The sequence below is a fragment of the Neoarius graeffei genome, chromosome 20 (genome assembly GCF_027579695.1).
Source record: "Neoarius graeffei isolate fNeoGra1 chromosome 20, fNeoGra1.pri, whole genome shotgun sequence".
Classification (NCBI taxonomy): Eukaryota; Metazoa; Chordata; class Actinopteri; order Siluriformes; family Ariidae; genus Neoarius; species Neoarius graeffei.
Genome location: NC_083588.1, coordinates 3,242,506 through 3,264,501, shown reverse-complemented (window position 1 = coordinate 3,264,501; position 21,996 = coordinate 3,242,506). Strand labels below are relative to the sequence as shown.

The window sequence follows — 21,996 nt, the reverse complement described above, 5'->3', positions numbered from 1 at the left end:
TGCAACCAAAGGAGCAGAGCTCAGATACCTGTACATGTAGTGCTCTCTCTCTCTCTCTCTCTCTCTCTCTCTCTCTCTCTCTCTCTCCATTTAATCAATTTGTTAATGATCTAGCGTAATGCAGTGGTTTTCAAACTTTTTCAAACCCTTTCCTACCCTCTCTGACCCCCCACCCCACACCCCCATTTTAGTCGGTTCATCAATGATCTAATGCCATAACGTTCCACTTCTTGTTATATTTCTGTTCCTCATTAATGCAAGAGCGCACCCTAGGGATGTAATGAGTTCATTGGTGAATGATAATAAATTTTGTTATTTTGAAAGTAATTCAGGCTCTCCCAATTTTCTTTTTTTTGTGTGTGTGTGTGTGTGTGGCATAAGTCTTAAATTTAACCTGTTATGGTCTTAAAAAGTCTTAAATTGAACTTGTTCAAGCCTGCAGACACCCTGATCTGAGGAATTCATCCATGAATACAAAGGGGGAAAAATTCTCCAAAAATGTGTCTTCGAAAACATTAGAATCTCTATTACACTGAATATGCAACTGTAAAATAATTACACTCAAACCAGTCTTTTTCATGTCGTATTTTTCGACTTGATACTTTGCTCGTGCGAAATATCTGTAATTACTTTAGTACTCTGTCTACAATACGAATATAGAAAAGTCGGCGACGAATTAAATTTCTTTTTGGTGTGTGTGATTTCATATCTAGAACAAAGAGAGAGGCACCAGTAATCCCTCACCAGAGGAAACCAGTTCCTGCATGATTAACCAGGTAACTCACTTGGACACATCGCTCATAATAAAGCTGATCGATACAGGAAGTGTTAGAGCAACAAGGCCAATTTTTAGGTTTTTGTTTTGTTCTACGCATTTGGGTTTAAGATCAAAATTGTTGGTTAAAAAGTTGTTTGTGATGTCACTGACTTGTTTCAGGGTTTTTCTTCGCAGCTCTCACACTGTCAGTCACTGACTGCCGTTGATTTCCTTTGATTAAACTTAGACAAAACTTTTATTTATCCCTGAAGGGCAATTAGAAGGGCGAAGAGCGGTATGTTAAAAGAGCAAGAAAATAAAAATCACAAAAAGAATAAAATCACAAAAATGGGTGGGGGGAAAAAAAGTGTATTATGTACAATATACAATGGCAGGCCTGTTGCCAGTAACAAAGTAAAAGAAAAAAAAAGTAAAATAAATAAATTAAAAAAAAAAAGGCAGCAGATAAAATATGGCAAATAAATAAAATGACACGTGGATAAAATTAAAATGACAATATGATTAGAGTGACATTGTAGTTAAAGTGACAAGGTGATATTTTAATATTGCACATCAGGACATGTGATATTGCACTAGAGTATCGTACAGAAGACTTAAGTTATTGTAACTGTCTTAGAGTTCAGGAGGAGAATAACACTTGGAACAAAGGTTGCTCTCCTCCTCTGGGTCTTACAGGCCGGACAGCGGAACCTGCGACCAGATGGCAGCTGCTCAAACGCCGGGAACAAAGCATGAGTCGAGTCCTTAAAGGATATGGGACATGGATTTTTTTCTGGGTATAATTATGTATAAAGGACATAAGAAATGCCATCTAAATCACTGCAGGGCGTCAAAAATGTGAAAATCATCACATTATTCAAGTTTTTTATACATCAGCGTAAAACAAGGATTCGTTAATGAGCTAGGTGGTCACGTGACCCGTGACGTCACAAAAACTTTCCAAGGAGCCAGCGCTTGGGAATCTAATGTAAACAGGTTACCGAAATGGACACCATCGACAGTGACATTCCCGATGTTTCGCAGAGATGTGAAGTTAGACCCTATCAATTCGAACCGATAGCTGGAAATTCACATGAACACGGATCTTGTCTTTACTCTGACGGGTCAGATGATTCTGAGAGTGAGAGTTCATTCAGCCCCCATGAAACTGAAAGCGGTCGGCTGGATAACACTTCCTGGTAAGTTAAAAACAATTCTGCTCAAAGGCTAATGATCTGTTGAAAGAAGTATTATTTTTGTATCATACATTGAAAGTTCATCATAGATCTAGCTAAAGTCCGTTGCAAGCTAGTTTTTTTTGCTGATATTTTTCGAGATTGATTGAGATACAATGCTTCCAGAGTCCGAGATGAAAACATTCAAAATGGCGAAACGAGTCAGAATTATGATAATCAATAATTGATACACCCAAAATTATAATACTAATCCTTACCTCGGCTTTCAGTCGCTTAGCGAATGCACCTCGGCATTTTTCCGCATGAGACCCATGGTAAAACCACACTTCCAGGAGGGGCTGCCGTCTGCCTCCCAAGCCGGCCGAGAGCGCTCCTCGTCGGGCACGGCCAGGCGGGCGAATGCCCTGGTCCGTCCGCCCTGTCTAAAAAATAATGGTACAACTCCGAGTGAAGGTATCAATGCGCTGTCGAAGCGCGCAGAAGGTGTTAGTACGCCTGTCATTATAGTGCGGACTTTCCATAGCATAGAAAATCGCCACGTTTCAATTTGTGTAACTGAACTTTGTTTCATGTCACTGGTCATATAAACCTATGTCAACAGGAAAAACGCGGAAGAGTTTGGTCGCATCTAACTACAGCCCCAAAAAATACCATTGGCCATACTGAGCCTAGCTACATTGCTAACAGGAGTGACAGCGCGTCTGACTGACTGGGAGGTCGCAATACACCATGATGTTCAATGTACGTTAAACACTCTAAAAACGAAACAATTTTCTTGTCATCCAAGACACAAAAACTATTTTGTCGCATTCGTCATCATCACGATTCACACTTCTCCATATTCATCTACCCGCTTGTGCTGTACCCGAAAGTTTTTGTGACGTATGATCACATGACAGCGGCTCTTCCGGTTGTAAAATATGCATATCGGAGCTCGAGCAGAAATGCCATATAATCATCACGAATATAACGATTTTGCTGAATTTAATAGATAATTTTGTATTTGTTGATGCAATTATTTCATATTTTTAATGGAAAGAAACTGATATAGCGTGCATTTATGTTTCATGTCCCATATCCTTTAAGAATTCGATGAGCCAGGCCGCTAGCCTGCTGCTCGTACACAGTATTCAGGTGGCGAGCAGGAAGTCCAATAATCTTAGAACACACCTTGACAATATTATGCAGGCGGTTCCTATCCTGTACAGTAACGGAGTAATACCAGCAGCATATAGAAAAAGCTAAAACACCTGATTGACCTGTTCCATGTCTGGTTGTCCGAGCACCAGTGGCTTCTTGACTTCTTGAAGATATTAAAGTTTAGATGTCTAATAACTATCTCCAGTTAAACAGTGATTAAACAGAAGTCATCATCTTTGGTCCTCCCAAATCCGTAAGCACTGTTGCGAGCAAATTAGCTCACCTCACCCCGTATGTTAAATCCCATGCCAGAAATCTGGGGGTCATACTTGACTCGGGGCTCTGTCTTGACCGACAGATAAGCTCTGTTGTTAAAAACAGTTTTTATCTTTTAATGATCTGGAAAAAGTAATCCATGCCTTCACTGCATCACGCCTGGACGACTGCAATTCCCTCTACCTCGGCTTCCCCCCGTCTTCACGAACGCGTCTGCAGTTGGTTTAAAATGCAGCGGCGAGACTGTTGACTGGTACAAGGAAGCGTGAACATATCACCCCTGTCTTGGCTCCCCATTCATTTTAGAATTCAGTTTAAAGTTTTATTGTTTTTAAGGCTCTAAATGGGCAGGCCCCTGCTTACATCCCTGAACTTCTCCAGCCCCATTCAGTCACCAGGTCCTTTAGGTCCTCTGGCAATGGACAACTACATGTGCCACGCTCACGACTGAAACAGAAAGGTGATGGGGCCTTTGCTGTGGCTGCTCCCCAACTGTGGAACCAGTTACCCTCAGATATTAGATGCGCCCCACCTTTAAATCTAGATTAAAAACTCACCTCTATTCACTAGCTTTCCTCGTCCCCTAATCCTCTTATTTCTTGTGTGTCTGTGTTGTAGGTTCTGTTCTGTTTGGTTTAACATTTGTTTATTTTCCAAATTTGTCTTTTATTTATTATTACTGAATGCTCATTTATTATTATTATTATTATTATTATTATTATTTTTCTTATTCGGCTGCACCCGGTGTTTGTGCAGTGGTTCTGATAGATTCTCCCTCTTTTTTTTTTTTTTTTTTTTTTTTTAAAGCTTCAAAATGCCTTGCTTTTCTCCCACAGACAGCTCTCTGGTCTTGATGTTGGTTTATCCTTTTTAACAACAAATGCGGTCTTCACATGTGAATCCCAAACCCAAAGGTGGCATGTCGTATGTTGTTTCACACATCTCGATGTAAATATCAGGAAATGAAAGCTGAAATGCTGATCTCAAACCCGAATGTCAAAACAAAAGACTTGACCTTGCTGTTACAGAAGTTTTCGCAGTGACTGAAATTTGGTAAAATGATACTTAGGATATTCACTGATATTTGAGTTAATCTACTGTCTGTCCAGTTGCGATGCCAGAATTTTGGGAAATTAATGGGGAAAAATAATCATTTGCATGACAACAGAAATGTGTCGAGCGGAAATAAACGAGTGCTTATGCACCCTATGGCCAAAAGTATGCGGACACCTGACCATCACAGCCAGATGTGGTTCTTCCCCAACTGTTGCCACAAAGCTGGGGGGACAGAATTGAATCGGATATCTTTTGTATACTGCTGCGTTACGGTTTCCCTTCACTGGCACCAAGAGTCCCAAACATGTCCCTGTGTGTTTGAGGATTAAAACATGGCCGGATAAAGACCCATCATGTTGTTTGAGTAAAAGTGAAATGTTGTCCTGCTCACTGTTCAACTTGACTTTGAGAATGATCGATCACCCGAATCACAAAGGAAGAAGCTTTACAAATCCTTTTATCGTGTATGTGATTGCAGAGTCCTGGATGTCCAGATCTGAGCATCCTGTCCTTCATGGGAGCGTTTCATGGCAGAACTTTCGGTAAGTCTGGCAAGTATGTTGAATGAATTTCTTTACAAACTCCAAAGCTCTTTCAGGAGCGTCCCGAAACATTCAGATCGACATCTCCATTGAAACGGTTCCTCGGTCGAGTCGTTCCTCTGTTCTCACAGCCGCATTGATTGATTTGTTCTCAGGTTCCTTGGCCACGACCCACTCCAAAGTTATTCACAAGTTGGACATCCCGTCATTCGACTGGCCCATCGCGCCCTTCCCCAGCCTCAAGTATCCGCTGGAGGAGTTTGTTCGAGAGAACGCTCAAGAGGAGGCTCGCTGTCTTGAGGAGGTCAGAAGTCTCCTCGTTCGAGAAATCACCTTGTTTTAATATCTGCGTTCAAACACTTGAGCTTGATAATGTACGCAGCGATTGGTGAATATGCATGATGTGGGGGTGTTTCCAATATTGAAATAAGACTTCCTCTTGTTCAGACTTTGTATCGCTGATCCACTGGTTAGCATCTAGAACGTTTGCCGTCAGTGGATTTTCAGGATCAGTCTCAGTTTGAGTTACCGTTTTCATAGTGATTTTATTTATTTATTGTTCCAGTTGCAGCCATGAGTCAACCTATTTCGTTCTGTGTGTGTGTGTACACTCTGATACAATGTGTAGCCCCGCCCACAAAACCATTTTTACAGAAGTAACAGTAATCATGTAAACATCGCGTTTTGCGTTCATGTTGACGATTAGCCGGACGAGCCTTGCTAACTTGAGTGAAATCCCCCCAACGTGTGTGGTTCAGGTGGAAGATCTGATCGTGAAGTGGAGGCAGAAGGGCAAACCCGTGGCAGGTATCGTCATCGAGCCCATCCAGGCAGAGGGAGGTGACAACCACGCGTCAGCTGACTTCTTCATCAAACTGCGCAGCATCGCTCGCAAGGTAACTCGACCGTCAAGGTGTCCATCGGTTATGTTCAGAGCTTTATTTTCATGCAGGGTTTTTGTTAGGTTTTTTCACCTCTGGCCCTCACCATCTCGAGATCAGTCCCCCCGTGTCACCCAGACGTCTGGGGGTGAGTCGCGAAAGAAAGACAGGAACCCCATGAGTTCGCAATCTTTATTCACAAGTCCCCCAATGAGACGAGAGAATACAGGGGTTTTATACGTGTGTATTATCTATGTGGATGAAGTGACATCACTGTTTGATATCTGTCTGTGTGGATATGCAGCTGTGGGTGTGTGGATATGGGGGGGTGAGTGAGTGAGTGACATGCTTCAGAGACTCATAATGACACATTTCTGATCAAATAAACAAAATGTTCTAATAATATGATATGATAGCAATGTGCAGACAGATATAAAAGGCCATTCCTTACGCACAGCCTTCGGTCAGAGATAGCAAAGGATAGAATGTTCAAAAAGATCTCAGTATTATGTCTCGAGCAATGTGTCATCACAACAGTACAGTACACAGTGAGACAGAAGGTCACAGAAGAATTCAATGCTGAAACAGTAAAATAGGATAGAGTAGAATATTAACAATATTAAGAATAAATCCTTACAATTATTTATCCTTACAAAGGAATAAATCCTAACAATAAGGTTCCCCCAGTTGAATTCTGGGGCGAAGGCATTGATCTCGAGAGGTTGACCGTTCCAACTGGGGGAACCTTTACAGTTTTATTTATGAGAAGCAAATTGTAAGAACCCTGCAGAGACTGCAAGAACTCTTCTGAATAGTGATTTTGGTTATATTTGACTCATCTTGAGGATGTAAATAGTGAAGAAATGATCTTGTGAAGTAGCTTTTTAAAAAAAAAAGGCAGATGAAGTGGATGAGAGAGTGCACAGCACTCCTCGGGCGATTTCTCCCCTTGTCTGCTCTGATTTCTGTCATTCTAAGTCAGACCAACAGCTCTACGATGGCCTCAAAAACACGCCCGGCCGTTGTGTCCCTGATGAACTCGCTCACTTGTGCTTGTTGGATGATGATGTAGTGAAGTGTGCTTCAATTTCAAGGTCAAACACTGTGTTGTGGTTTCTAGCTGAAGTGAAGATGGATATTTGAAGGGCATGTGATGCTTTTTTTGAAAGTGTCCAGTACACAGAGAGTTTTACACACTACGATTAGACCACAACGGCTGGGGTCGTTTTAAATACAGAAGTGAATTGAGAAATGGTTCTCGATCCTGGTCACTCCAGTTAGGCGCTTGTAATGACGCAAACTTGATTGATTGATTGATTGATTATCTGAAAATTGATGGGATATTTGCACCGTCTGGCTTTTATTGCGAGTTTGATTATGATCTGGGAAGTTCGTACAGACACTCAGGTCTTATCAAATTGCCTTGGTGGATGCTTTTGTTTTGTTTGTGACACGATTAGCAATTAAAGTCTCATAAACCAGTTGGCACGTGTTTAATTTTGATCATATTTAATCATGTTGATTAGGTTGCATCAGTTGCCCCCTAAAAATGAAAAGTTCCTCCGATCATGATGCATTTTTGTTTTTATGCTCCTTTTGGTAAGAAAACACACTGGGTGAAATATTTTGACAAAATTCAAAAGTTTAATGGCGGCACCAGGAGCTCAAAGTTATGGAAAAAGCTGCTATTTTATGACAAAATTTCGATCACTTTTCATGAAACATTATGGCACCTTATAGAGTATACCAAATATCTTAGATACACATTTTTAGTACATATTCTAAATATATTATCAAGCACAGTTTGAGTTTTAGCTGTTCATTGAATCATTGTGCAACTACTTTTAAACAATACAACTGTATTATGAATCACATTAATGCTTCTCAATCCCTTGCAAAGGTTCTTAACATCATCTTTGGCTCACAAGAAATCAATGAATGGAGTCCAACATTGTGATTCAAACTAGAGCCCTGCACTCCCGCAGGAGTCCCGCGGGACCCGACGCAAAGCAGTGCGGCGCGGGACAAATTTTGAAAGCTCATTGCGGGCGGGAGGGGGAGTGCACGATGCGGGCGCAGGCGGGAGAGGTGATGAGCTGCAGTCCCGCTAACTAAAAACGTGTTTAAAATAAAATGTATAAATGATTAATTTATGTCTATCGTATATAATTTGTGCTGGATATTTTATTTGGCATTAATAAAAACATTTTAAGATGCCTAAATTTGCGGATGTGGTCTAATTTCGCGTACGTTTCCGATTCCTCTCCGCTCTTCCGTGTTTGAGATCTCCGATCATGACAGAAGAGCAGAGCTCCTCTTGTGAAGCTCACAGTGCTTCAGAAGGAAGTGCTGCTTTAAAAAGAGGTACATTTACCGTTAAAAAGTCAAGAGTATTAGTCCTAAGGATTTAAAAAGTATTAACTAGTATTAAAAAGGACTGTGTATCGCACAGATTGTTCAATTTAAAGCTAGAAATAGACAGTGTATAATCTGAGGAGCTGGTTGTGGTTGTGCAGCACTTCATATGAGAGGAGAATGAAATCGCGGTTGGAATCATAACGCCACAGACTCGGAAGTGGGAGTGCGCAAAGCGAGAGCTGTCAATCAAAGCGAGAGCTGTCAATCATGAGCGCATGCAGTGCTCAACTTGGAATGTGTCAGCAGAATGTCAGAGTCTAAACAATAAACTTGCAATAAATGAAGGATCGGTCAGTGGAGAGCTCAGCTAAGCTCAGCATGTTTAATTCCCCAAGCCAATGACAAGAACTTTCGTGAGAAATAACGCGAACGTCTGCATCATGCAGGATTTGCGGGCGGGAGTGGGACAAAATATGGCGGGCGGGAGCGGGACTGAAAATCATAATTCTTTGCGGGAGCGGGACTGAAAATTCTGTCCCACGCAGACCTCTAATTCAAACCTTACGCGAAAACATAAAATAAGCGTTTTTTTGGCAAAAAATGAACCTCATGGTGCCACCATTAGACTTTTGAATATGGTCAAAACATTTTACAGGATGTCTTTATTGGTGAAAAGGAACACCCAAACAAAAATGCATCAGATTTTATGAAAGTGAGGGCAACTGATGCACCCTAATGTTGATTTTTTTTAAACATTTATACGTTTTGCTTTGTTTGTTTTTTTTATTTGAATAGGGAGTGAACTGATGAAGTCCAAAATGATCAAGAGATGCAAGTTCTGAGGGAGCTCCTGCATGAAACCTTGATATTTCAAAAATAAAGGGGGGGGGGGGGATTGTAAACTCAAGCAAAAACGTTGCAATCTCAAGATTTCTCAAAAAAAAAAATTATAATTTATTATTTTTTTTTTTTGGTACAGCCTTGGCCACTTTTTTGAGGTACAACTGGAACAGTGTTTTAAAAAATTATTTTGATGATTATACAACACAATATTTATATTTAATTATTGATTTCTATTGGACTGTTTTTAGTTTTGTGGATACATGATATAATTTTCTTCACAGTCCTGAAGATCTGCCACTTGGTCCCACTGTATGAGAATGGAATGAGGTTTAAACCTGATGCGATTTGCTCTCTGTTCTTTCAGCATGGATGCGCCTTCCACGTGGACGAGGTTCAAACAGGGTGCGGAGCCACCGGAAAGTTCTGGGCCCACGAGCACTGGGGCATGGACGACCCTGCCGATATCGTCACCTTCAGCAAGAAGATGCTCACAGGAGGCTTCTACCACAAAGACGAGCTGCAGCCTGATCAGGTGCAGTGTGTGTGTGTGTGTGTGTGTGTGTGTGTGCGCACACCTTGGCTCTTCATATTTCCTGCATTGCTTCTAGTTTACTTGTGAACACAAATAAGTATTTAGTCAAAGTAACCCAGTGAGAGCATCCCAACCGATAAACGTCTGGAAATGAAAATGTCCTGGAAATGTTAAATTTTCTCCTCTGGTGACGTTTCGCATGTCTGATGTGAAATAGATCACACGGGCGTCATGGTATCTTTCTCGATCGCACCCTGGAGCAGGATTATTGAGTTGCTTTCTGGACTCCAGTGTGAACGATATCTGCAGGTGTTCGTCATAAAATAGTTTGAAATCACTTAGTCCTTAAATCTGAATTCTTTAAACTCGCTGTAAAGACAAAAGTTGTTACAAACTTGTGTCACAGTCCAAGATCAAATCCAGTCATTGTTCGTTACCACTGCCAGACTTTCAAACTGCCCTGGATTACTGAAGAGACGTCACACTTCAGTCTCATCAGGATCCCACAGCGCCCTCTAGTGTTCTGAGAAAGTTCTTGCTTGTTCACCTTCCATCCATTATAATGAAAAAAAAAATCGCGATCCGTTTCTTCCACTGGACTGTTTTTTACTGAACCGACAGCGAAGTAATAAAGTTCTGTACGTCTTGACTCTCAGGGTTACAGAATCTTCAACACGTGGATGGGAGACCCGTCAAAGAACCTGTTCCTCTCCGAGGTGCTGAACGTCATCAGAAGAGACAACCTTGTGGAAGAAGTGACTCGCTCTGGAAAGGCTTTGCTGCAGGGACTTTATGAACTGCAGGTAACTCGTACAACCTTGTGATGGTTGAATTTATTCACTGTGGCTTTTGATTTAACAAAGACGCTTTAATCATTTTGCAATAATCGGTGGTTCTGATGACCACCTCGGAACCACCGGAACTCGCCATGTGCTGAAATTTCACTGAATTACAGTGATGTAAACAGCTGAAGGCGCTTGGGAAGGGCTGGAGTGAGAGTGGCACAGTTCACATGATGTCACTCAGGAGTCCACGTTTTGGCTTCTTAATTAATTAAATACAATTAGCCGTGATGTGAGCAAAAAACTGAGAGATTGAGAGTTTTAAAAAAAAATTGTGAAATAAAATGACAACGTTGGCGTTAAAAAGAATTGCAATCTTAAGATTTAGAAAAAAAAATAACTGATCTAGAGTCTGAAAAATTGAAATGAAAAAGGAAGAGCAAGAAAATTGATTTCTCAATCCAAATACTGAAAATGGAAGAAAAGAATCTCGAACTCAAGGCACAGCTTTGATCATTCGTGAAAGAATGAATTCATGACATGATTTTGAGTATGTTACGCTCTCCACTTACTTTCAAAGTGGTATAAAACGCAGCAGTTGTAATTATTAAATTGTTAAATTTAGGAAGCTGGGACAATATTTGTCACACATGTTCGGAGTGTAACTCTTAAAGCTGGACCGCCTTTCAGATTTTTCAAGTGTAGGTCATAAAAATAATTTTCCCTGACACCCAGTTATTTTTGTTTAGTGACCGAAAGCTACTGAATTCGAATCACAGACTTCCAATTTTGTTTTTTTGTTTTTGTTTTTTTTAATAGAACAATTAATGACTTTAGAGCCACGTGTCCCTAAATTCTCCGCTATTTTTTCCTGCTTCCCCATGACCCAGTACAAGATACTATGTCATGCATCACGTGGTGGGCTTTCCCTGTTCACACAACGCATTGTGGGATACAAATTTGAAACAGGACAGAAAAATGGAGGACGTGAGTGTGCGAATGAAACATGAAAGAGCGACTACAGTAACGGAAAGAAAGCGAGAAGAAAAGACGTTATGTTATATACGAAGGAAAGGAAACGCAGGACCAAACTAATAAATATGGGCGCTCAGCGAGCACCTCGGTGTGATCAGCTGTTCGTTTAGCGACAGAATGATGGAACTGTCAGTGCACGCTCAAAGGGAAACCTGCACACACACACGGACTTCCTCTGTCTGTTGGACTGTGCGAAGCGAGCGATTTATATATATATATATATATATATATATATATATATATATATATATATATAAAATGTTATTTACCAGCTGGGAGGTCCGTATGGTGCTGGTTCACAACTCGTTCAACTTGCGAGCCAGCTGAGAACCAGTTTGCTTTTCCATAGCTCGCGGTGCTAAGCGGAGCCACGTCATTACGTCGCTGTATACGTCAGTTACGTTGCTGTATATGGAAGTTACGGCGCTACGTTTGCATAAACCTTGGCGTGAATATCAAAGCAAAAACAACACGGAAGAAGCAGCAGCGGCAACAACAATAATAATAAATTACTTCGCGTTTGTACAGCTGCTGCTTCTCATCGCTTAAAAATGGCGATCTTTCGCGGTCTTGTTATTGTTGTTGGTCTTAACAACTCCGCTCCCCCGCTGACGTAAGCGGTTCTTTCCTCTGGCCCAGCAGAGAGTTGGTGCTAGCCTGGAACCGGTTTTTCTGGCCCCAGAGCCAGTTCCTTGTCAGTGGAAACAGAAAACCCGGTTCCAAACTAAGCACTGGCCCCGAACCAGCCCTGGAACTGCTTTGGTGGAAAAGGGGCACGTATGGTGAAATACTGTGACCGAGGTCTTGAAAGTACTGAGCAAGGTGCTCTGGGCCGAGGTCAGTATTCAAGGCCAAGGTCACGGTATTTCACCATACGGACCGACCTTAAGCTGGTAAATAATATATTTATTTTTTCCTTTACCAAATTCTAACAGAAAACGAGAGCGCCCGAAAGGGAAAACCGAGCCGAGCCGCCATTTTGAATCCTCATTCACGGCTGTAATGCAAATGGCTTCCTCCTCGGTATACAAGTGCACTTCCATGGCAGGAAAAACACTACATTTTGCCGCCTATGTCGTCCCCTATTTATACAAATAGGAGTCATTCAGGGTTCAGCCATGTTTTTGCTCGGCGTTAGCAAGGTACAGGTTTTTAGCTTTCTCCTGAAATGTTTTCTTTTATTTCTTCTTCCTCAGGGTAGTAAAACTCGCTTTCGCTGTGAACACTGTCGTTATCGCTATCCATGCTGTAAAATTAATGCTATTCTCCTGAGAAATGCGAAAATAAATGTTGACAAAAATTGCAACGATGTTTGTTGTTGCTGTGAACGAGCGAGTCGCCAGAGGTCCATAACTGGGATCCGTATCATAGGATATGGACCCGCTCGCCAGCCAATCAGAGTGCAGGATTTGATGGAATCCGGACCGCAAAAAAAATAAATGCACATTTTGTTTTAATCCTCTCAAATGAAATAACTTCCCAGCCACAGAATGGACTGAGATTTTGTGAGATATTACAGAAATATACACACATCACTATGATCACATTTCACAGATTTTCTGAAAAAGACTGTATAGCTTTAAAAAAAAATCTTTTGAATATTTCATGCTTCCCTTTTTTTTTTAAAAACAAGAAAAAAAAATGTAGTCTGGTGATGGTTTGGCTCAAACCTGCCCTCTAGTGGACAGGGTTGTGGGAGCGGTTCTGAAAACAACCCTCAACACCTTCATCACAGATTCTCTCTCTCTCTCTCTCTCCTTTCCCCCCTCCAGTCTCAGTATCCTCACCTACTGAGTCGAGCCCGTGGTCAGGGCACCTTCTGCGCCATCGATGCCCGTGATGAAGACACCCGGGACGACCTTCTGATCAAAATCAGGAACAAGGGTAAGCAGGAGCACACACTGAACACACACCGGGTTGAATTCCAATCACCACACTTGACTTCTTCCTCTGGTTATGATGATATTTGTTTAGAAAGTTGCATGTAGCCACTAAAGCAGCATTCTGGCTTTAGAGTAATATTATATGGTGAGTGTTTTTTCACAGGTTTATGCACTTTAAAAAAAAAAAAAGGAAAAGAGAACTGACACCGGAGCCGAGTCCATTTCTTGTAGTTTTTACCCAGTAAAGAATGAGCATTGAAGCATTAAATATTAACGAGTCTGTAATGTAATAAAAACCCTCTCTGAGCTCACTACATAGTGGAGTGTAATATAATGCCGCGAGTGCACTGCTTCAGCAATCAAAACAGGATTTTAAAAGAACTGAAGCATCACATGGCACTTTGTACTCGTGTGCACCTGCTGATTGACGGAGCCAGTCGTGTGACGGCGTCGGCAGGACGGTGCATAAAGTCCTGCAGGTCCAAGCCAAAGCTTCCGGTCGTGTTCACGTCAAACATGAGAATAAAGGAAATGTGTGACTTTGATTGTGGTGCTGTCAGATGGACTGGTTTGAGTATTTCAGAAACTGCTGATCATCCGGGATTTTCACACAACAGTCTCGAGAGTTTACACAGAATGGTGCAAAAAACACCCCGTGAGGTGAGGGTGTACAGGTTCAAACGCCTTGATGAGAGCAAAAGGATCAGACGGGTCTGAGCTGACAGGAACGGCCGAGGAACTCAAATAATCACTGTTTTACAGCAGAGCAGAGAAGCATCTCGGAACGCACAAAACATCAAGCCTTCAGGAGGATGGGCTGCAGTCGCTGAAGACCACGTCAGGGTCCAGTCCTGACGGACAGGAACCGGAATCTGAAACCATGAGCACAGACTCGCTGACAGTTGAAGATTATGAAAAGATCGATAAGGCTTCTTATCGTTTTAATTAAACAAATAAGAAAAAAAAGTACCGGTAATCGTCAGGATAATCTAATTTTAGTCTTGTTTTTTCCGAGAGCAGTATCGTACAGTTAGTGCTGCAGACGTTTGAGTGAACGCTGAAGCAGGGTGATGCAATGCCACGCGACAGGATGTGATGTAACACAACATTTAACGAGTTTTTTTGTTTGTGTTTTTTTTTTTAAATCGATACCAGAGCGTTCTGTCTCACAACCTGGTTCTCTCCTCAGGCGTCCTCCTGGGCGGTTGCGGCCAGAAATCCATCCGCTTCCGTCCCACTCTCATCTTCAAAGAGTACCACGTTAATCAGTGCATCAACATCTTCAACGACGTGCTCTCCGAGTACAAATAAAGAGTCGTGGAACTCCAAGAAGCTGAGGAGAACAAGCACAAGGGTCCAAACTCCCGAAACGGGTGGTTTCTTCCCATCAGTCTCTCACTTGCACCTTTTTTTATTTCCTCTCCTAACCTTCTACTTCACTTTTTTTTTTTTTCTTTAAATTTCAGTCACTATATTTCTCACGGTAAAGAGCACAATGGGATCAGGAGTATTATGGTGGATCGGGATCAGTGCAGTCTGAAGTTTTATTGACACAAATCTGTCTTTAATTAGTTTGGGGTGTGGGTCGAGGTGTTGGTGCACCAGTCATCGGCGTTAAAGGAGTAAATCTCACAGTGGTTCTTTTGGAAAATCAATTTTTTTTTTTTTTTTTGAAAGGAAGAGTTTATATTTTTAGGGTTGATTCAGTAAACAAACGTGTGTGTGTGTGTGTGTGTGAGAGAGATCATCAGAAATATCATTTATAATCCAGAAAAATGTAAATAAATGAAATTGTATTCTTCTTGGATGTATAAAAACACTGAAATTGCAGACTACACCTTTAAATGGTGACTGATTTTCCTCAATCAGACCGAAGCACACAAATAAGCTGTACCTCCAGGAAAAGCTCAAATATCTCTCGCACGTTTTCTCAACACACATGAAAGAGGGTTCTCTCTCGTTCTACCCGTCAGGTCACGGTTGGAATTCGAGAACCGAAGCTGAACCACGGCCACGTGGTTTAACCAAAAGCTTTTCCTGGAGTTTTTTCAGGCAATAAAATGTTAAAAATGTCTCCGAGTCCTTCAGGATAGCCCAATAGGTCAGATCTGATGAGTTTTCAGGCTAATCCCAGTTTTAATACCTCACGATCAGGATCATGCCAGGATTACACATCCATAACGTTTTACTGCAGTCAGTCAGAGAACAGGCCTTTCCCGAGTCCGTGTCGGTGCTCGAAGGTGCGTTTCCACCATCATTCAGGTTCGTTTTGCGGATCGCACGAGTTACAGAACGAACATGGAAGAGGTTGAGAGCGAACTTGTCGTGGTGGTCTGTGATTTGATTTCAACATTGACGTTAAATGAGCATCTTAAACTTGCCGCGCCTGCACGAAGCACAAGTTCACACAGGAAGCCTTTTTCTGCGAGTCGGCCATTTTGCGAAACGTGCATTTCCACGATGAGGCTCTGACACACTGTGATTGGAGGAGGGAAGGACTGGAGCCGTACTCATCGTAATTTTTGGCAATTCTTCCACCGAGGTGTGCTTTTTATTCATTGAACGCATCATTAGATCTTTAGCTCAGCTGTAGTACCGTGAAATCAGTTTCCAGTCCGAAAGATCCTGAGGATCCATCCTGATGGTGCAAAAGCTACGGTATAGCTGTATGAACAGTGGTGCTGTTTCGTGCGTGTCGTTCCCTCCAACCCCTTGAGAGTTCAGAGTAAGTTCTCCGATCATAATTCAGCCTTGTTTTTTGACGTTGGCGATGTTCCTAAAGAAAGCGTTCAGGTGCCAAAAAAGTTCCTGCAGTGGAAAAATAGCTTGAGGGTGCGTTAAATACGACGGCGTGCATGATCTGGAAAATCAACATGAGCATGCTCAGACACCACCACCACCACCGCTCCTCTTCGATAAGCTCAAACGACTGATCCCCAAAACAAACAAACAGGCTTTAATGAAGATTCGTGTCCCAGAGTTCATCAATCACCAGAAATCCAGTTCGCCTTCTGCTGTGATTCTTCCTCAATCCAAACTGCTCAATGTCTTCGCTTCGTGCCCGGATGTTTTAGGAACTTGTTATTTTAAAGAGACTAGAGCGCGTGATGCAGATACAGATGGAACACAGAACAGGATTCACCCATAATCTTGTCCCTTCCAGTCTTTTTTTTTTTTTTTCATTTGAGTAGCCGCTTTACATTTCCTCATCACTCAGTCGAGCACATCAGTGAGAGATTAACGTCAAAACTAAACTCTATGATGTGTAGATTATTTCAGATAAATGTGGGTAATGCTGTACAGTGTTCAGTTTGTCCCTGTAAAGTCTGTCAGGTCTTTTTTTTTTTTCTTTCTTTTGTTAATATCATGGACAAATAGTGTGTACAGGAGTAGAAAATCCCAATATATGTGACGACTCTGTGCCCTTCTGTTTTCAGCCAAGTCAGTATTGTATAGATCTGTGAATTATTTGTTAACCACTAACAACAATTTAAAAAAAAAAAATGTTGCCATGTTTTTCACTGGTGTTAAAGAGGCTATAAAATGTAATTATTCCCTGTTTAAATATTGTCTAAGCAATATAAATATACTCAAATCTGAAATTATTTTGACTTGGACTTTTTTCTTTAAATAGAAGATGCGACAAGTTCCTGGTAAACATATTGTGAACACTTGCATTGATTAGTTTTGTACAGGACATGATGTTCACTGGACTTCACGGGTGATTGCTCTAAGACAACGAGGGAGGCTCAGCCTCCTCTAAAAATGACGAACATCGTGTAGGATGAATTGCGCTAGGCTTATGTTATAGCCGACCTTATAACATTGCTATTTCAGATCCAGAATCATAGAAATATATGTGCTCAACCCAACTACAGTGCGAAATCATTCCGTTATCACTTTCCCCAGTTCGCCTAATGTGTGCGTGAGTTTTTCCCCCTCGTGACAGCGCGATGCAGCGCAGCCTCAGTGGACTTCAGTGGTATTTGGGAGCTATGTGCTTTTCAATCTCAAAATGCAAGACGGTTATTGGACAAATACTGCGAAAACGCCCGCCCACCGGACTCCGAGCCTCACAGTGGGAGGGACATGGCAGTTTCCGCGAGGAGACTGGTGATTGGTGAAAGCGGCCGGATATTTTCTTTGATTGACAGCTCGTTTCAACTATAGACAGGCAGCGGTGAATTTCAGTTCAGTCCCATGCGGATTCGCGAGTGCTGTGGTGTATTGTAAGAGATCAGCTTACATTTCGATTTCATTCATTGCATACGATTTCTACCAGCTTTTTTAGTTTGTATATATTTTCATTGTAAATAAAGTGTAAATATAGTGTTGTCAAGTTTGCTATCTTAGGGCCCGTTTACACGAGGATGCTGTCGGGTAAAAACGACTAAATATTTTATCGGAAGTGCCTTTCGTTTACACGAGGACGGCGTTTCCGAGGCTGAAAAACGGATAAAATTGAAAACGCCTTCCAGAGTGGATAAGTTAAAAACGGTCCCCGTTGCATATCCGTCTAAACTACCCAATACGCGAAACTCTGCTCGGATCTGCTCACGTCGGGTACGCGTTTACGTCATACATATGTCATATACTGTACATGCCAGCCCGGGAAGTAAGAAAGTAAGTAAAAAAGTAAGAGCATGTCTGATTACATCGATCCAACGGACCTTCAAGCTGCTCTGTGTTTTAATGCAGTAGATGTGTTTTCCTGCTCACCCGCCCAGCTGGAGCTCCTCAGTTTGGTGTCGCCAAGTTACACACACACGCACGCGCGCCGCCTATTCAAGCCGCTCGTGAAACCATAAACCCGAGACTGAAAACAAAACCAGCAGCCGAGCGGATTTATTTTGCTGAGATGGACACTGCCTTTTCTCTTCTTCACCGAAACAAGAGTGAGTGTCACTTAATAAAGGCAGATTAAAAGAGTTTCGGTTTGCTCCTGCTCCTCCCTCGAGCACTACAGTACCTCAGCCGGACCGGTGTTCTGTAAAGTTATCCTAGCAAGTTCTCATACAGACCGTTTTATTATTCAAAACAAGTCATTACAAATTATTTGACTCGGCCAAAGACTCGACCAATACGCACAAAACATAAAAATCGGCAAATGCGTGAAATTCTCACCGATTTTCTATCAGCCCAGCTGATCGGTGGGACAAAACTACTGTTGAATTTTCCTACCCTCCTGGATTTCGCACATGCGTAGTAGGCTTGGTAGGATAACTTGACAGAACAGCGGCGCAGATGTGCAGATCAGACAAGACAGAAGACGTTGCGCATGCGTGCAGACATAGCGGAGACATTTATGCGTCACCGTATAGACGCAGATTTCCTCCTTGAAAACGGTCGTGTAGACGCGGAAAAAAGTGAGAACGAAAACGGACTTTTGCGTTTTTGTTTTATACCGTCCCCGTGTAAAGTGGGCCTAAGTTCCAGAAATGTCGTTTATTTGAGTGACTGAACTTGAACTTGAGGGGGCTAGTCAGCTAGCAAGAAAGCTGCGCACGGATGCCAAGCATTGCTGATTTAATTTTGGCGAAGCCATTTGCCAGTCTTCCTTTCGAGGAAAAAATTAAAATTAAAGAGCAGGGTAGACCAACGCCTCAAATTGACTTGGTGAAAAAGGTCGGGAATAATACTCGTTCCTTTCAGCTCTCCTGGTACGAGAAAGTGAATTGGCTAACAGCAAGTGACCCACATCAACAACAGTAAATAGGCTACTTTAGTAATATGTCATGGATGGACCAAAAATATAGAATCTATTTAAAATGTTTATGCTGAGTATATTATATTGGAATATATATTTCTCTGGATATGAATTAAACACAGCTACAATTTGGAAAACATTTTTAAACAAAAACACAGCCGAGAACAATTTCACACTACAGACCTGGATTAAAAGTGAAGGGTTATCAAAATTGTCAATAAAACATGTCTCAGTCAAAATAAGTAAAATATAGGGAAAGTGTCACTGAATGAAATGTGTGGCCCCCAGCTCTACTGCTGAGGTTCCTGACAAAGAGCTGCTTTCAATAATGATCAATTTTTAAACAACATGCCACAATTTTAAAATATAAAATGTTAAAATACACCACCATCATGTATATTGGACAGTAGGCTCATGGGCCAAAAGAACCTGTTATTTCACAATTTGTGACGCTGCCAACAATCAGCCAGATCAGAGGCAAGAGTATGGGCAAAATTGATGTGTTTTTTCTTTTAAAATCTGGAAATATCGTAACCGACCAGCCTCCCCTGTTTGAAAGACTACCAGCCGCCACTGCTGGACTTCACCTTTCAAAAAGTATGCTTCTCGCCAGGCGGTGCGTTTTTAGCGTCACCTGAACTTGGTGTACTGTTTGTCTGATGAAGAGTGAAGCTCTCGGGTCAACAGCTCATTTGTTTCTGAATCGCCGTAGTTTCCAGAAATGGTGTATTTTTTTTTTCTTCTAGCTGTTTGTGCGGTGCATTCGGTTCAGGTCCTGCTGTACAACAGCCTCCGTCATCCTTGGATTTCTTCTCCGGCTTGGGTTCGTTCCTGATGAGTTACCGTTGAATTCCCAGGTAAAACGTGTGTGCGCGTGCAGGGAGGAGAGTCCATCAGGAGGTTTTCTGGTCTAAGAAACGAGCCAAAAAGAAAACCCATCGATTGGTGTCAAGTATCAAGTAATTCTACACTTGAGAAAAATGTGAGGAATTTTTGAAACCAAGCTTCAGTTGTGTTTTTTCAGGATTCTGCTGTCGCTTTGCTGTTCCAGTCCTCAGTGAGCAGGCTGTAATTAAGTGTTGGTCCCCATTCGCTCGTCAGGTTGAGAGTGACAGTTCAACTGCTCAAGTGTAATCGACTGATTTTTGTTTCTCCCGGTTAGAAAGTGTACTTTGACACAAACCTTCTGAATGGAATAAATTACAACTGGGTCTGCTGTTAACAGGAAAATAATCCAAGCCAAAGTGAAGTATCTTCCAAGAACAGCACATCCTGACATGTTCTATTCCCCTGATACCACAGCAATTTACTCATGATTATTATAGACTAAACAGGAATTAAGGTGTCTCCGAGATCTCGCTTACGTTATAGCAGCTGAAAAAGTCGTTCCTGCTTTTACACACACACACTCTTTAGCTTCAAGTTCATATTTTTAAAAAAGCAGCTTGTGTGACCAAGAAAATCACAAAGCACTGACGCTGGAGACTCTTTCCATAGAATGTGAAACATCTAACAGAGTCATATCTGTGAAGATACTCAGTTATCCAGGTACATAGTAATCTGTGGTTGGTTGAAGAGAGCAACTGGACTTGCTTGAAAAGTCTTGAAGACGTTTCGCCTCTCGTCCGAAAGGCATCTTCAGTTCTGTCTGACTAAAGGGAGTATCCAGTATTTATCCTCTCATGGATCATCATAGAATCCGAATCAGAATGCCGATGGCTGCATTGTAGGCGGCTGATAAAAGATGTCATAGACACCCACCTCTGTTCAGTGATGGTCGTTCCAGGTTGGCAAAAATGAACGATCCTCTCTGGCTAAGATGTCTGCCAGTTTTCTGGAAGTCCTCTCATACTCCCGCACCAGTCGAAGGGATCTCATCCCAAAGTGTGTAGAAACATATCTGTGACGAATCTCAGTCATCCAGGTACATAGTAATCTGTGGTTGGTAGAAGAGAGCAACTGGACTTGCTTGAAAAGTCTTGAAGACGTTTCGCCTCTCGTCCGAAAGCCAGAGAGGATCTTAGCCAGAAAGGCATTTTTGTCAACCTGGAACGACCATTATTGAATAGAGGTGGGTGTGTCTATGACCTCTATCAGCCACCTACAACGCAGCCATCAGCATTCTGATTCGGATTCTATGATGATCCATGAGAGGATAAATACTGGATACTCCCTATTAGACAGACAGAACTGAGGAAGCCTTTCGGACGAGAGGCGAAACGTCTTCAAGACTTTTCAAGCAAGTCCAGTTGCTCTCTTCTACCAACCACAGATCTAACAGAGTCGTATCCTCCACCATGATGCATGATGTTTTCCGCTCATCTGACCATAAGGTGGTTGATCTGTTGCCATGGCGTGGTGTCTGTCGTCCACAATTCCGTTAAATCGCATCTCATTTGTCAATTCTCTACGGGTTTCTGTTTTGTTAATTATTTTTGCTCACGAGTGAGTAATTGGGCCAAATTAATGAATTTTATTTCCTCTCATTTTCTCATCTGATTTCAGTTCTGGTTGATCTTCCTTTGAGGAACAAAACTTGGTTGGTCGGTTGTTGATTGTCCTGTTGTGAGCAATTTGTTTACAACTTTTTCAGTTCTGATTTGCTTTATTTGAAAGAACTCGACCTTCTGCACAACACTTGGTCATTGTACTTGTCAAATTTTTGTGAACAAATTAGCCATTAGGTCAACTTAACCCATTTTCTTCTGACAAGAATTGTATCTCCTCTCGTTCTGATCGATGTTTTGGGTCGATCTTCCTTCGGGGAACAAAATTTAGTCCTGTGCTGATTTTCTTGTTGTGAATAGTTTGTCATGGAGGTTGGTCCTGTCTCACATCGTCACGGTTGTTTTGAGGGCGGGCCAGATCTGCTCCTACATCCTTAACGTTCTGGTCTTATGATTTAACAAACCATGCCCTACAGGTCCCCGTGAACGAGTTGTGACTGAGGTTTCAGGCTGAACAACTCGGCACACTACTGTTACATTCTGTCAGATTGAAGAATTCAG

The 21,996-nt window shown here is 41.9% G+C and overlaps 1 protein-coding gene across 4 annotated transcripts in view; it reads left to right on the top strand.

Annotated features, from left to right (window-relative positions):
- Nucleotides 1–16,883, top strand: part of abat (4-aminobutyrate aminotransferase) — a 96,394-nt gene extending 79,511 nt beyond the window's left edge. For all 4 annotated transcript variants that reach the window (XM_060901113.1, XM_060901114.1, XM_060901112.1 and 1 more), the window contains exons 9-16: nucleotides 714–776; nucleotides 4,904–4,967; nucleotides 5,123–5,271; nucleotides 5,726–5,863; nucleotides 9,414–9,581; nucleotides 10,238–10,384; nucleotides 13,171–13,282; nucleotides 14,471–16,883. In XM_060901113.1, coding sequence (XP_060757096.1) covers nucleotides 714–776; nucleotides 4,904–4,967; nucleotides 5,123–5,271; nucleotides 5,726–5,863; nucleotides 9,414–9,581; nucleotides 10,238–10,384; nucleotides 13,171–13,282; nucleotides 14,471–14,592 — 963 coding nt within the window. In that variant the 3' untranslated portion in view covers nucleotides 14,593–16,883. The remainder of the gene's footprint in view (nucleotides 1–713; nucleotides 777–4,903; nucleotides 4,968–5,122; nucleotides 5,272–5,725; nucleotides 5,864–9,413; nucleotides 9,582–10,237; nucleotides 10,385–13,170; nucleotides 13,283–14,470) is intronic.
- Nucleotides 16,884–21,996: the final 5,113 nt, after the last annotated feature.